At 40.4% G+C, this 16788-nt stretch overlaps 1 protein-coding gene across 1 annotated transcript; it reads left to right on the forward strand.

Moving 5' to 3' along the window:
- The first annotated feature begins 4985 nt into the window (after positions 1–4985).
- On the forward strand, positions 4986–16494 carry LOC118212677 (intelectin-like). The gene is made up of 8 exons (XM_035390839.1): positions 4986–5157; positions 8138–8206; positions 10300–10422; positions 10517–10764; positions 12090–12248; positions 12450–12570; positions 13163–13266; positions 16069–16494. Exons 1-8 carry the CDS (start codon positions 5001–5003, stop codon positions 16219–16221), a joined length of 1134 nt encoding a protein of 377 aa, XP_035246730.1. The 5' UTR covers positions 4986–5000; the 3' UTR covers positions 16222–16494.
- Positions 16495–16788: the final 294 nt, after the last annotated feature.

Here is a 16788-nt window from a genome sequence, read left to right on the forward strand (position 1 = left end):
GGTAGCAGAACGGAGGGATCTGGCTGGCATGTAGGGTTTGAATATCTTTTGAAGGTATGCTGGGGCTGATCCCTTGACTGCCTGGTATGCTAGAACCAATGTTTTGAATTTGATGCGAGCTATAACAGGCTATAACAAGATACCATGAAATGAACAGAATAACGATCAGTATCTTGTGTGACCAACACTTGCCTCATGCAGCGCATCTCCTTCACATTGAATTAATCAAATTGTTGATTGTAGCCTGTGGAATATTGTCCAACTCCTAGCTGTACGAAGTTGTTGGATATTGATGGGAACTGGAATACGCTGTTGTATGTGCCGGTCCAGAGCATCCCAAACATGCTCAACAGGTGAGGTGAGTATGCAGGCCTTGGAAGAACTGGGACATTTTCAGCTTTGAGGAATTGTGTACAGATCCTTGCAACATGGGGCTGTGCATTGTCATGCTGAAACATGAGGTGATGGCGGTGGATGAATGGCACAGCAATGGGCCTCAGGATCTCTCGATAGATGAAGATCACGATATCTCTGTGCATTCAAATTGCCATGGATAAAATGCACTTGAGTTCTCTGCCCATAGGATATGCCTGCCCTTACCAACACCCCACTACCACCATGGGCCACCCTGTTCACAACATTGACATCAGCAAACCGCTCACATTACAGGCATTTATCCAGAGCGACGTACACAACTTTTACATAGAATCCATTTATACAGCTGGATATATACTGAAGCAATACAGGTTAAGTATCTTATTCAAGGGTACAACAGCAGTGTCCTACCCAAGAATCGAACCTATGACCTTTCGGTTACAAGCCCAGTTCCTTACCCACTGGGCTACACAGACACCTGTACAGCTGAAACCATGATTCATCAGTGAAGAGGACCGTTCTCCAGGGTGCCAGTGGCCATCGAAGGTGAGCTCTTGCCCACTCACGTCGACTGTGACGCCGAATTGCAGACAAATCAAGACCCCGGTGAGGACGTTGAGCACGCAGATGAGCTTCCCTGAGGCGATTTCTGACAGTTTGTGCAGAAATTCTACGGTTGTGTAAACCAACAGTTTCCTCAGCTTTCCGTGTGGCTGGCCTCAGACAATCCAAAATCTCTGAAATGAAGCTGGAGGCGGCTTATGGTGGAGAAATGAACACCCACTACTCTGGCAACAGCTCTACAGGACATTCATGCAGTTAACATGCATGATCTCTTAACTCTTGAGGCATTTGCGACATGGTGTTGAACAACAAAAAACTCAACATTTTTGGTTGGCCTTTTATTGACCCCATCATAAGGAACACCTGTATAGTGACCATGGCTTTTAATCAGCATCTTAATATACCACACCTGTGCAGGAGATGGATTATCTTGACAAAGGAGCAATGCTAGCTAACAGTGATATAAACAAATTTGTGGGCAAAATTTGAGAGAAATTAGATCTTTTTGCACATAGAACAAATCTTTGAGGTATTATTTAAGCACATTAAAAACGGCTGCAAAAATATGGTAAATGGACTGCATTTATATAGCGCTTTTATCCAAAGCGCTTTACAATTGATGCCTCTGATTCACCAGAGCAGTTAGGGGTTAGGTGTCTTGCTCAGGGACACTTCGACACGCCCAGGGCGGGGTTTGAACCGGCAACCCTCCGACTAGCCAGACAACCGCTCTTACCTCCTGAGCTATGTTGCCCCTAATAAAGGTATTGCGTTTATATTTTTGTTCACTGTATGTCATTTCCTTCCATTTCACCTTTGCCTTAGCCAGAATTTTGATATTGTTATGTTTGCATTGGTCTTAATTGAAAACTGTTAGCCTTTTCTAATAATGCTGAGCATATTTGTATTGGGGGCTAAGTAATAGATAATCATCATTATCGTAGTGGCTTGTTGTGTCCAGCTTTGTCAAAATTCATAACACAATGAAACTGAATGTCTTTCAAGGGATTAACACTATTCTCTAATGAGGACATGTAACTTACTGTAGTGTAAGCGTTCGTAGGAGGCTCAGCCATGTGTTGTGTTTGATGCACCAATCTGCTGTGAAGCTAGAACATTCCAGCATTTTCCTCATGGTAGAATATTATATTTTATTGTACATGGTGTATTAATGTCTCCATAGGTATAGAAAGTAAATATTCAAATTTAATCATTGCTGATATGTGCTAGATGAATGTAAAATTTCCAACTGACAAAAACTAGAAACATCTGTGAAACACACTACGGACAAATGTCATCCCTTGGCATGCAACAAAAGATTATATACTATAGAGTACAAAGTGGTGTTTTAATGAAGCACAGGAGTTTACTGTTACATATTTAGGTCTGTGTGTACATAAGTGCATCATATTGCTCTTGCATTAATTCCCACTTGAAAATAATGCACAAGTGAGTTTCATGAGTCACAACAGGTGACTTGTAGAGGAATATATGATAATTTTATGGTTTACTGAAATGCACAATTTAGCCTATTTGGATAGATTTGAAGACATCAGGGTACATGGCTTACATTTTGCTTAATAGTTCTTTAATAGTTCCACATATCACTCTCTGATTTGGCAAACTTGTTGTCAGGGAGGTCATGTTCCAGGAAATGTATAGGTTTATCTGTTTTACAATTGTGACTTTCTGTCATGGGTTTGGGGTGCAGTTCAGCCTATGTCGTGATTTCGGCCACCTGCGTCGTGCAAGGGTATTTAAGATGCTGTCTGACTTTCAGTCCTTGCTTCGGTGTCAACTTATGTTCACGTTGAGCCGGTAAGGTGTTCAGAGCCTGTTTAAAAGCCTCCTATTCTCTCACTTCTCAAGAAGCATTTCCCCCTTAGAAGGTTTGTATTTCGGTCTGTGTTTGGGCTTTACCTTTTCGTTTTCCTAAGCTGCGTCTTAGGTTCTTGGGTATCTCGGTGTTCGACCCCAAGTTTTCCTTTTTGTTTTGGGTCTGAGCTGCGACTCAGTCACGTTGGGTTTCCCTGGTTTCTATCCCAACTATTTTCGTTCCTGAGCGGTACTCAGTGTACTCTGTTTCTAGCCCTTGTTTTTTACAGGGTTGTTTTCGGTTTGGCCGGTTTTTAAGGCTTGACAGAGAGTTTGAGTTTTCACTCCTGTCAGTCTGTTTTATTTTTCCCCTTCCTCGTTTCCTCTAGCCTCAGTGGCTTATCACTTCGGGGATAAGATTTTCACGTTCCTGTACAGTTGCGCGTGGTCCTCCGACACTCTCCCCTCCCTCACACTTTCATGATTTCATTGCAAACTAAAGTCATGGTGGACAAATGACCGGGTCCTTGCAGAGGCTGCTGTCCTTTTGGCCAGTACATTTCCAGCAGGACAGATTAATATGGCATCAGGATATGGCTGGCATGTGATGGAAGGTCCATTTATGCTTGACTGCAATAACAAGAAAGGAGTGAATAATGTTGATACACATACAGGATCATACATCCTCTCTGTGGTGATAGCAAGGAGAAAGCAAACAGGGCAGGTGCCATGCCTGCCCTTTCAAGGAAGACGGTAAAAACAACACAACTTGTTACACCTGTAAAGCGTAAATATGCGGGTCACACACACAGATCCTCACATACTTCCATTCATGTGCAGAATGAACAGATCTCTTGCTGCAAACCCATCACTCCCTCAATCTATTTATCCTTCCATCCAAACAGTAGGGCTGTTCCATGATTTGAAATTATGCATTCAATGTGGATAAAATTCTATGGATACAATTGGTTATGTTCATGGTATTTTTGATGTTCTACCTTCGGCTAAACAAAAAGTTTTTTATTGGTTAAATTTGTAATACAGGGCTACAGTTTGACTCAAAACATGTAATTTGTGAATTTGTTCATTATGTCAAGTCATCAAGACAAGCAGACTATCATGGCAATTACTCCCAATCAACAGACACACGAAACATAATATTTTCATCCTAAATACATGTACCTGCTTCCTAACGCCTGATGAAGTTGGTCAAATCACCACACAAGCCTGAAAGGCACAACATTACCAAATGCTCAAAGAGCACGTTTTTAATTTTTTATTTTCGTGCAACGTTTTTTTTATTTTTTATTTTTTTTTATTTTGGTGCAACAGATGGAACAGTGGGCAAAGTAGGTTGGGACTTTCTTCTGAGAAAGCAAATAGCCTTATGCATACCTTGGATTAAATACAACTTATACATGTATTTCTTAAAGTGAGAATAAGACACAAAAAGCATTAAACTATTTAAGTAATGCATTTTCCAAGCATTCATTAGAATCATATGCAAACAAACCACACAAGAATAATGAAAAATCATCTAATTGATTTCCTATGTATCTACCTCTCTGATAAATTAAATTAATTTGATTGATATGTTAATTATAAAAATAGCCTGTGTGATAGTAACCTTCTTGGTATGTAAAGATAAGCAAACTTAAAACAAAGAACAGTATGCATTTTATTCATAGGTTAATTCAATTCAATTTAATTAAAGTTCTACTTGTTCAATTATATTTTCTCTGTCAAAAACATCATCTTTAGTACTACAAGCAACTGTGTCAACCAACCACAGATGGACAGACTATCTAAACACTTGTTAATGTTAGCAAACGTCTGTTTGCTAACACTGACAACTCTGACTAATAATGCTTGTTACAAATGATAAAGCACAGATAAGTTTCTCATAACAGGTTTTTTTTTAAATCAGTTATCTACATACAGCACAAAAGAAGAGATATAACACAAAAGGTGGAAATTCACTCCGGTAATTTGAAGTTTCCTAAATAAAAGATGACAGAATTGAAGGGAATCCCTGTTTTTGGGTTGAATCTGAAGACATTCAACATGTGTGAGTATGTGTGAGAAACATACAATGTTTCTGAATGCCTGAAATCGTAGGCTACTTATTACACATAGTTTGTTAAACTTGGCTCCAAGTTAATGTTCTCAGTTACGCCCTTTTCTTGGTCTAACAGCTTTATGATTGGGTATATCACCAAAGATGTGACGCAATTGTGAGAATAAAAATGGGCACAGACCTGCACTGTGAACAAGAAGCAAAGCTTCATTCCACAACGAAGCGGCTTGTTTCTGCGCTGGAGCGACACAGCACCAGCTCAAGGAGCCCCACACGGAACCCACACACCCCTAGGCCGACAACCGAATTCGGGATCTTCAGACCAAGTAAGGATGAATCATATGTCATTAATTATCATTAATCATTAATCAATCATTATCGCTATCTTTGACACCTACTCATGTTTTTCATACCTGTGTTTTATTATTCCTGTTCTAGTGTCATCATTGTTTATAACTCATTCTATTTTCACTTTCACTTTATTACATTACATTACATTACAGGCATTTAGCAGACGCTCTTATCCAGAGCGACTTACACAACTTTTTACATAGCACTTTACATTATATCCATTTATACAGCTGGATATATACTGAAGCAATGCAGGTTAAGTACCTTGCTCAAGGGTACAACGGCAGTGTCCTTACCCGGGATTCGAACCTGCGACCTTTCGGTTACAAACGCAGTTCCTTACCCACTGTGCCACACTCCGTCCAGAAAATCAATCAGCGATGCACAGTACAAAAGGGAATACTGTGTCTCGCAATCAAAGTCCAGGCAAAGTTCGTAAACCAGTAAATCAAGCAGCGAAGCAACAGTACAAAAGGGGCAGAAGCAGGTTCGTAGTCCAGTAACAGGCGATGGTTGGTGTACAGGGCAGTCCGAGGCAAAGGTACATAAACGGCAGGCGAAGAATCAGGGTCATAACGAGACGGGCAGGCAGAAACCGGTGGTCAGGAAACAGGCAAGGATCAAAACGAACAGGCAATCAGAACAGCAGGAACAAACCGATTGACTGGCTCAGTAAACTGGGGCAACAATCTCGCACTGAATGACTGGTGGACAGAGAATATAAACAGTGGAAAACAGGTGCACACAATAACAGTAATGAGTGAAGGGCGTGCAAATGCCTGCTGAGTGAGAAACCGGTAACAGCTGAGAAATGTCATTGAAAAACCACGCCTCCAAAGATCGTAGAAAATTAAAATATCTACAAGCTGAAGGCGCGGCAGGCGACGCAACATATGGCTGCCCGTGAGTGACTTTTGGTAAACATATGCATTGATGATTCTGATATTCTGATAAGTACAAAAGTAATAGTTCAAAAGCAATAGACAATTATTAGATAGCAAATATAAGTGTAAGAAAATGTTAGTGTAAGATCAGAAAAGATCTGCATGAGGCTGAGGCGGGATTTGATTATCCAACTTTGCCCTTCCCAGTCAATGACATTAGCAGTGTGCCACCATCAAATAGGTGTCCAAGCCCTGAATGTTCTTGGTTAAATGTGTCCATGGTTTTAAAGACGAATACAGTCCAGGAAGCACAGCTGAGCTCCGGTTGTATCCATATGGCCTGGCGATATTGTAGCCAGTTAACTGAACGTGTAGAGGGTGTCACAATGCAGTGTATACGTTTGGTGAAAGACGGGGTAGATGTGGTGCAAAAACAATAATTGAGAAGTAATTATTTGTGAGCAAATAAGCATGTATAATGTAAGGGGTTAAAGTTAGTTCCCTGCCGATCACGTAAGGGTCACCAAACTGTAAGTATTTAGAATTAGTGACAGGGACTAAGAGACCAAGTGATTAAGAAGATTAAGAAGTTTATTTTGATGTGTTTTGCAATGAGGAAAACCACATTTATCTGACTCCGCAAATATGTACAGTATGAACAAGTATGAAGTATGCAGTATGAACAGTTTATAATGCATATGACAGTTGACATTAACCAAGGATAGGCAGTTATAGGTAAATATTGCATAAACAAAACAAGACAAATAAAGACCACTATTCAATAAGAGAAAAGACAACATATTAAGACAAAGAAAAGGAACACAAACAGATTGATGCATGCACAAATTATAAAATATTCATATGAGAAGACTATGGTACCAGGAGAACTGACAAGCAGATTCCCCTTCGACGGTGGTACCAGGGGAACTGTGAAGCAGATTCTCCTTGAATGTTTCTTTGGACTTCCCTTAAATGCAATCCTGAGCAAGCCTTTCACATTACACAGTTCCCTCTGTAAGCCCAAACCATCCACACCACCAAGAGACCCCTACCCTCTACTACTCTCCTCCAGGAAGCATACTCCCCCTCTATCTAAAATCGAGTGACAGTTATAACGTGACCTTATGCTTATATCTGTCTCTAAAATAAATTCTATGGAGGCCCAAGGTGGTGGTCTTTCTATAATCCAAACACTTATGTAGGCAGTACAAACCTGGGATAAACCTCCCCATACCAACTTATGACAGCTCAGTGTGCCAGTCCGCACATACAGTATCCCCTGCATCACAAATGATATTATTCACAGTCCACCACATTTATCACATTATTCCCAGTCATTTACATGCACATACATATAACACTGTCAACAGATCATAATGTGGGTAATGTCAATCAGGTTCCTGTCTGACCCAACGGTGCCTATGGGTGCTTTTACGGCATGTAAACAGACACCATCCTGATAATCCTTTTCTGGGTTCCTGCAGGCCAAGTGTTGGTGGGGTAAACAGGTTGTGAGACCGTCCCACGGCAATCTCCAGATTGCAGGGCAATTTCATTGTGTGGACGTGAAGTTGTTCATGAATTCTATCTCTTGAAATTGGGTCATAATGTACAGAAATGAATGTTTTTAAGGGTTGAGTGTCTGTGGCTGTTGCAGTTATTTCTGTGGGGAACTCTGAAAAGTGCCAAACTCTCGGTGCTGTGTAGGCATGGGGCATGCGCTGCCAAGGCGTAACTCGGCTGGATGGCAAGGCGTAACTCGGCTGGATAGCAAGGCGTAACTTGGCTGCATAGCAAGGCGTAACTTGGCTGGATAGCATGGCGTAACTTGGCTGGATAGCAAGGCATAACTTGGCTGGATAGCAAGGCGTAACTCGGCTGGATAGCAAGGCGTAACTTGGCTGGATAGCAAGGCGTAACTTGGCTGGATAGCAAGGCGTAACTTGGCTGGATAGCAAGGCATAACTTGGCTGGATGGCAAGGCGTAACTTGGCTGGATAGCAAGGCGTAACTTGGCTGGATAGCATACCTGCCATCTCAAGAAAAATAAGCTGAACTTTGTTTCTTTCAGAGATGCTACACTGGGCCATTCTCGTGATGTCCTTGTTATTGGAGCCCTACCTATGTGATTCTAAATCTGGTAAGCTAAATAAATATTTGAAACCAGGTTTCAAAACTATTGTCTATTTTCTTGAAAAAGAACACAACTGAATCAATTCCAAGGATTACATTTCTAATATATAGTGGTTATTTGTTACATAGGCTAAAGGAAAAACATAGCAAGGCATATCACGGGTACCAAATCCTGCTGCCTATTGACTGCAGGGCGTTTGAAGAAAATGGGAAAAAATGCCCGTATTTCTTTAGTCAATTTTTTAAAAAATTCAAACACATTTATTTTAACGTAAAATATTTAGACAAAATTGTGTACGGAGAAGGATAGTGCATTTACACTGTTGGAAAATTTTAAATATAAAAGTAAAAATCTCGAAAATTTTCATTAAAATAAATGTTTGTTAGGTCACTATCTATCGCCGAATTAGGTAAAACAATGGTGATTGAGCCTATTATTATATTAATTTATATTATTATTATTATTATTATTATTATTCTTTATGATTAAAGAACTGGGTGTCTGTGGCGACATTCCCGGGGGGGCGTTGTGGTGGTTATGGAACCCTAATAAGTTTTTGTGTAACATGAGAAGTCATATTATTTGTTGATGTAGATTTCGTATTACATTTTATGACAATGTAACGTTACTAAATTACATGGCTAACGCTAGCTACCGAACCATGTCAAGAAAGATAACATTAGTTTAGACAACGTTGCGCACAGTATCCATCTCTCATATCAGGTAACGTTGCGTTAGCTAGCTAGCTAATGTAATTAACACAATCTAAGGTCAGCTAACAATTATAAAAAAACGCTAGCTAACGCTACCGACCGGTACCGACCTCGCAAACCGTCTCTCGAATGCAGTGCTCCCTTGCTGCAATGTTGCAGTGTAGCTAACCAGTTATGGCCAGTTCAGATCAATGATTCACAACGAGACTGGATGCAACTTGCAAAATTCCAAGAAGTCTGATTGTAAACGTTCTAAAACTGCACTTGGCGATTTGACAAGGTGGGTCTTTTGAGACCCCAGGGCAGGCAACGGCTCTGCTACTAACCAGTTCTCATTGCTGCAATTTTCTCTGCAACATTCTAAAACCGTTTCGTCTCGTTGCGAATCATTGATCTGAACTGGCCTTAACGTTACCGTTATTTACATTGCCATCAAGTTCATCAATATATTATAATGATCGGAATAAAGCCGCCGTATAGGTGGAGCAGAGCCGGGTCTGATTTCTGTGTAAAGATGTCAAGCCGGAGAAAACTAAATAAAAGAATACGGCAGTATGGATTAGCGTTGTTATTATTTCATTACGCTTCCTCACATGTTCCTTCAGCCTTGATTCCCTTTTTTGATTAAATCTCCTTTGTTTTTGTTTTATTCGTCTTGTTCTGATTGCTAATTTAACACCCAGCTCAGCTTTATTCTCGAACAGTTTAGCTAGCAAAACCAGAAACACCAGGGGTAACACTTTGCAAGGCAGTTGTTTAAAAAATATCACACAACAATCATTCACGAAAAAGACTGTTTATTGTGCACGAGATACATAATTGCACAAGCCACAGCGAATCCCGCAAATTCTCCTCTGCAGTGTAAAGATGTTCATACTGGGCAAAAGGATAAAGAACGTTTGTGGAAATTGATCATCACTAATTCTACCCCAGGTCTGCTACAGCATTTTAACCCGGCTCGGCAGTGTAAAGACAGTTTAAGTTAGCCTAATGTTAGACAACGAATGAGTATGTACATAACGCTACTTTTATAACAGTCATTTTTTATTCAGTAAATAGTAGGCTAACTGTTATAGTTGGCGTGGCCCAGGTGCCAACTGACTGACGTCACACAGGCAACATTGGTTGGATCCTGTTGGATCTATGGGAAGTGAGGTCCAAAAACACACCTGCAATTACCGCTTCTCGCCATTGGTACCGCCAAAGAGAACGAAACGGAAATCTTCGAGATTGTAACTTTAAAGTCTAAATGCCTGAATTAGTGGCCTCTGGCCTTTCTAGTGATAAGGTGAGGAGATGATTGTGAATTTAATGCTTTAATTTGCAGAGATGATTATGATTTGGCTGTTTAGTTATTTAAACATTTTTTTTTCTCCTGCCCTGCAGTAGGTTCTCTGTATATTGTTGAGGACCCAGTCAACAATGCAGAAGCAGACAAACTGCTGAACAAGATCCAATACATCGCCCGGAGCTGCAAAGAGCTCAAAGAAAAATATCAAGTTCATGACGGTATGCAGCTATTTTCAGAACCTGAATCCAGCAGGAACAATTGCGTCAGAAAGTCTTTTCCTAATAACAATGGACGTGAAATGGCATTTTTCAGATGGGCTGTATTACCTCACTACCACAAACGGAATTCTGTACGAGGCGTTCTGTGACATGACCACGGCGGGTGGGGGCTGGACACTGGTGGCCAGCGTCCATGAGAATAACCTGTATGGGAAGTGCACTCTGGGGGATCGCTGGTCCAGCCAGCAGGGCGACAACCCCAATCTGCCGGAGGGGGACGGAACCTGGAGCAACAAGGCTACCTTTGGGTCTCCAGAGGCCGCCACCTCTGATGACTACAAGGTGAACCACTCACTGCTGCCCCTCAGACCCGACACCTCCCACAGAACTCACCATCTCACAGTACTGACCTCTCTTACAGCACTGACCATCTCACAGCATTAACCAAATCACAGCCCTGACTATCTCACAGAACTAACTAACTCAAAGCACTAACTAACTCACAGTATTGACCATCTCACAGTACTGATCATCTGACAAAACTAACCAACTCACAGAATTCACCATCTCACAGCACTGACCATCCCACAGTACTGACCATCTCACAGCACTGACAAACTCACAGTACTGACCTCTCTCACAGCACTGACCATCTCACAGAACGAACTAACTCACAGCACTGACCATCTCATAGAACTAACTAACTCACAGCACTGACCATCTCACAGAACTAACTAACTCACAGCACTGACCATCTCACAGAACTAACTAACTCACAGCACTGACCATCTCACAGTACTGAGTCTGACCATCTCACAGAACTAACCATCTCACAGCACTGACCATCTCACAGAACTGACCACCTCACCGCACAGATCATCTCACAGAACTAACTAACTCACAGCACTGATCATCTCACTGTACTGAGTCTGACCATCTCACAGCACTGACCATCTCACAAAACTAACTAACTGACAGTACTGACCTCTCTCACAGAACGAACCATCTCACAGTACTGACCTCTCACACAGAACTAACCAACTCACAGCACTGGCCATCGCACAGAACTAACCAACTCACAGCACTGACCATCCTACAGAACTAACTAACTCACAGCACTGAGTCCTCTTACAGTACTGACCCACTGCAAAGAACTCATCGCTCTCACAGAATGACCACCCCCACCCACCCCCTGCAGAACTGGCCCTTCCACAGTTCTGCAGTACTGACCTCACCCACAGAACTGGCCCTTCCACAGTTCTGCAGTACTGACCTCACCCACAGAACTGGACTGCAGACAGAACTGGCCCTTGCTCCAGGCAAAACTGCATAAAGCCAGCCAGTCCAAAAGCACAGTATACAGTTTAACAGATCCTTATATAAAAGAAGGGCAGAGACCAGCATGAAGGAATGGGAGAAGAGAAGGGAAGTTCTTATCTCAGTTTTATTGCATGCTGGAATTATAAAGATTCATATGTTTGTATTCAAATCATAATGATATATTTCTGTGTGGGGACGTGAAGATGGTCTAAGATGTATAATTCAGTCCCATCCCATTAGTCTTCCCGTGTAGTCTTTCATCTCAAATTACTAAAGCTAGTTTTCAACACCGGTTTTCAGCAAGTGGTTTCAACCACTTTTATCTTCTTGTGGATTCTGTGTTCTAGAACCCCGGGTATTATGACATCACAGGGGAAGACGTGTCCGTGTGGCATGTTCGGAACAATGCAGAGATGAAAGAATGGATCGCCAAGTCCATCTTGCGCTACCACACAGAGACCAGGTTCCTGACTTTACAGGGAGGAAACCTCTACCAGCTGTTCAAGGTATTGCATCTGACATAGTCCATGTATTTTTTATTTTTATGTTTTATTTTTTGTTTGTTTTGGGTGGACATTCTTGCTTAGTTTTGAAAAGGAAATACAATCTCCAAAATAAGCTATAGATATTCATGTAATAAAAGAACTGTGTGTTGCAGAGCAGTCAAAATGGGTTTTGCTGATGCTGTTTGTCTTTCTGTGTTTCAGCGCTACCCTGTGAGATTCAATGCGGGCGCATGCAACACTGACAAAGGCCCAACTGTTCCTATAGTGTATGATTTTGGGAATGCTGAAACTACTACCAACCTGTATGCACCAAATGCAAGGGGTATGAAAGCATTAGAAACAGCACAGCCTGGTGTGTGTATTAGAAACAGCACAGACCAGTGTGTGTATTAGACACAGCACAGACCGGTGTGTGTATTAGAAACAGCACAGACTGGTGTGTGTATTAGAAACAGCACAGACCGGTGGGTGTATTAGAAACAGCACAGCCTGGTGTGTGTATTAGAAACAGCACAGACTGGTGTGTGTATTAGACACAGCACAGACCGGTGTGTGTATTAGAAACAGCACAGACTGGTGTGTGTATTAGAAACAGCACAGACCGGTGGGTGTATTAGAAACATCACAGACCGGTGTGTGTATTAGAAACAGCACAGACTGGTGTGTGTATTTGAAACAGCACAGACCGGTGGGTGTATTATAAACAGCACAGACCGGTGTGTGTATTAGAAACAGCACAGACTGGTGTGTGTATTTGAAACAGCACAGACAAGTGTGTGTATTATAAACAGCACAGACCGGTGTATGTATTAGAAACAGCACAGACTGGTGTGTATTACAACCCATACTGATATGCTTATGGAGACAATACAGACAGAGATGTTCTCATTCTTTTCTCATTTTTTTTTTTACAGGGGAGTTTACTGCAGGGTTTATCACTTTCCGAGTCTTCAACAATGAGAGGGCAGCTATGGCCATCTGCTCTGGAGTCAGTGCCAAAGGATGCAACACAGAAACTGTAAGACTGCTTATAGTATGGTGTGCTTTATAAGACATATATATAACTGCTTATAGTATGGTGTGCTTCATAAGACATACATATGACTGTGTATAGTATGGTGTGCTTCATAAGACATACATATGACTGCTTATAGCATGGTGTGCTTCATAAGACATACATATGACTGCTTATAGCATGGTGTGCTTCATAAGACATACATATGACTGCTTATAGTATGGTGTGCTTTATAAGACATACATATGACTGCTTATAGTATGGTGTGCTTTATAAGATAAACATATGACTGCGTATAGTATGGTGTGTTTTATAAGACATACATATAACTGCGTATAGTATGGTGTGTTTTATAAGACATACATATAACTGCTTATAGTATGGTGTGCTTTATAAGACATATATATAACTGCTTATAGTATGGTGTGCTTTATAAGACATATATATAACTGCTTATAGTATGGTGTGCTTTATAAGCCATACATATGACTGCTTATAGTATGGTGTGCTTTATAAGACATACATATGACTGCGTATAGTATGGTGTGCTTTATAAGACATACATATGACTGCGTATAGTATGGTGTGTTTTATAAGACATACATATGACTGCTTATAGTATGGTGTGTTTTATAAGATAAGCATATGACTGCGTATAGTATGGTGTGCTTTATAAGACATACATATAACTGCTTATAGTATGGTGTGCTTTATAAGATAAACATATAAGTGCTTATAGCATGGTGTGCTTCATAAGACATACATATGACTGCTTATAGCATGGTGTGCTTCATAAGACATACATATGACTGCTTATAGCATGGTGTGCTTCATAAGACATACATATGACTGCTTATAGTATGGTGTGCTTTATAAGATAAACATATAACTGCGTATAGTATGGTGTGTTTTATAAGACATACATATAACTGCTTATAGTATGGTGTGCTTTATAAGACATATATATAACTGCTTATAGTATGGTGTGCTTTATAAGACATACATATGACTGCGTATAGTATGGTGTGCTTTATAAGACATACATATGACTGCGTATAGTATGGTGTGTTTTATAAGACATACATATGACTGCTTATAGTATGGTGTGCTTTATAAGATAAACATATGACTGCGTATAGTATGGTGTGTTTTATAAGACATACATATAACTGCTTATAGCATGGTGTGCTTCAGAAGACATACATATGACTGCTTACAGCGTGATGTGCTTTATAAGACATACATTTGAGTGCTTATAGCATGGTGTGCTTTATAAGACATACATATGACTGCTTACAGCGTGATGTGCTTTATAAGACATACATATGCCTGCTTTTAGCATAGTGGTTTTTACAAGGAGTATATAATAAAGGCTAGGCATGATTACTAACAAATTCCTGGCATGTTCATTGCAAAGCACAGTTCATTAAACAGAAAGCTATTTCCCCATGTGCTCACCACTACTTTAAATTAGGAAATATCTTAGTTGCAAAGTAAGATGGAATTTCTTAATTAATAGTAGAGATTTGTTTGAAAACAAATCCACAGGCCACAACTAAAGGAAAACTTTAAAAAAATCAAAAGTATGAATGTAATGCCTGCATTTGATCACTGCATACTCACTCTACCCTCTCTTTATTTTTTAAAACATGGCCCTGATTTAATTAGCATTCACAGGCAAATATTTCACCTCACATGAAAGTACCTTTATTATATTATATCTTTATTTACTAAACGTATAACCTTCAAAGTGCTCAGAGCAAAGGCCTCCCTTTGCAGTGTGTAGAGAACAAATGAGTCATCATGGCCTTCAGCTCAGTGTCAGCTGCAGTTCTGTGGCATTTTCGCCTGCATCAGCTTTACCTACTTTAGCTTCAACTATCAGTTGATATAGTGATATAGTGATCTGTTAACTTCACCTGTTTCAGCTTCACCTGTATCAGTTTCACCTACATTAGCTTCAGCTGGTTTCTGTGAGGGAGTTGGAGTTTTGGGAGACCAACCGCGACTGAACAGGGGGTTCTTTAAGCTAATAACCAGAGGTAAAATAGCCACAAAGTCTCAAGAGACAAGGGAAAGGAAAACAATACTCCTTAGGGAGAGTATCCCAAAGAAAAGCTCTACACAACCCACGTACTGGGTAAAAAAGAACTAAAGCTTAAGGAGTATGAAAATAAAACAAAACTGCCGGAGCAGAAAACGGGGCAACTCAAAGAAAACAGACCTCGAACCGAGGCTGAAAAAGTAAAACCCTAAAGAAAGAATACTGAGCTTAGATTGTGGCACTAACTTGTTGCCAACAATCTAAAAAAGCTAAAGACTGTTGTGCTAATTTTATAGCCACAACAATCCAATATCGCAGCTCAATCCTTTACCTTTACCTTTACCTTTACCTTTACCTTTACCTTTACCTTTACCTTTACCTTTACCTTTACCTTTACCTTTACCTTTACCTTTACCTTTACCTCGCTTGACAGAATACCGGCTCTCTTGCAACATAAGTGACACTGAAGCAAAGCTTATCGGCTTGCTCAGGGTTTAAATAGAACACCAACAGGTGCAAATTGTAAAAGGAAATTTGCACGTGTATAATTCAATCAACTCAATGGCCGTAATAACTGAAGAAAAGGTGCATAAAAAAACCAATGGCCGTAATAACTGAAGAAAAGGCGCAGGAAGGAAAAGAAATGGTGGCATCAGCCAAAACCATGACAGTTTCAGCTTCATATGTGTCAGCTTCAGTTTATTCTGTTTTGGCTTCTACCTACCTCTCTTTCAGCTTCAGTTTTTTCTGTTGTATTGCAGTACTGTGTGGGCGGAGGAGGCCATTTCCCTGAAGCTGCACCACGTCAGTGTGGGGATTTTGCTGCATTTGGCTGGGACGGCTATGGAACCAACTCAGGATGGAGTTCCTCTCTGGATATGATTGAGTCTGCCATACTGCTATTTTACCGCTGAAGAGACACCATTTCTCCCCATCACTCTTCGTTGTTATTATTACATTGCAGCAAATCTCTTTCTCCTATCTTTGCTTAATTACAGGTCAAAAGGGTTCTCTATGTTATTTAGGCTTTAACAGAGAAAGGAGGATACTACTTCATCTTTTAACTGTTTTAGCAGGTTTAAGTGATGTGTAATCCACTTTGTTCTGTTTTTCATATTTCAGAATATAAAATTGGTGTTGGGCAGTACAATTGTAAAAACTAAATAAATATATGAAATTATGCAGCATTTACGTTTTCACATTTTCCTTTCAATGTAAGTTCATGGGTGATAAAAACTGATACTGAATTTTCCATAATGGAAATGTGAAGCAGCTTTGCTTAAACCAGAAATGTCCATTCATAATAAACAAATGGCCTCCTTTCAGTGGAAAAGACTTCCTTTTCACCCCCTAAACACAATTTCACATGTGAATTTAATCCCAAGTGGTTTACAGTGAATAATTATAATAAAGAGGAATTATTTATGACGTGTGAAAGCTTCTCAGAGGGTAAGGTTGCGGGGGTACGATTTTGGCATCGC

This window comes from Anguilla anguilla, chromosome 14, assembly GCF_013347855.1.
Source record: "Anguilla anguilla isolate fAngAng1 chromosome 14, fAngAng1.pri, whole genome shotgun sequence".
Classification (NCBI taxonomy): Eukaryota; Metazoa; Chordata; class Actinopteri; order Anguilliformes; family Anguillidae; genus Anguilla; species Anguilla anguilla.

What these genes read in the sequence shown, in the direction of transcription:
- LOC118212677 (XM_035390839.1), top strand. Translation starts at nt 5,001, where the DNA reads ATGGGCACAGACCTGCACTGTGAACAAGAAGCAAAGCTTCATTCCACA. An exon ending in CCTATGTGATTCTAAATCTG is followed by an intron (nt 8,207 to 10,299) that starts GTAAGCTAAATA and finishes CCTGCCCTGCAG; the next exon opens with TAGGTTCTCTGTATATTGTT. An exon ending in AAGGATGCAACACAGAAACT is followed by an intron (nt 13,267 to 16,068) that starts GTAAGACTGCTT and finishes GTTGTATTGCAG; the next exon opens with TACTGTGTGGGCGGAGGAGG.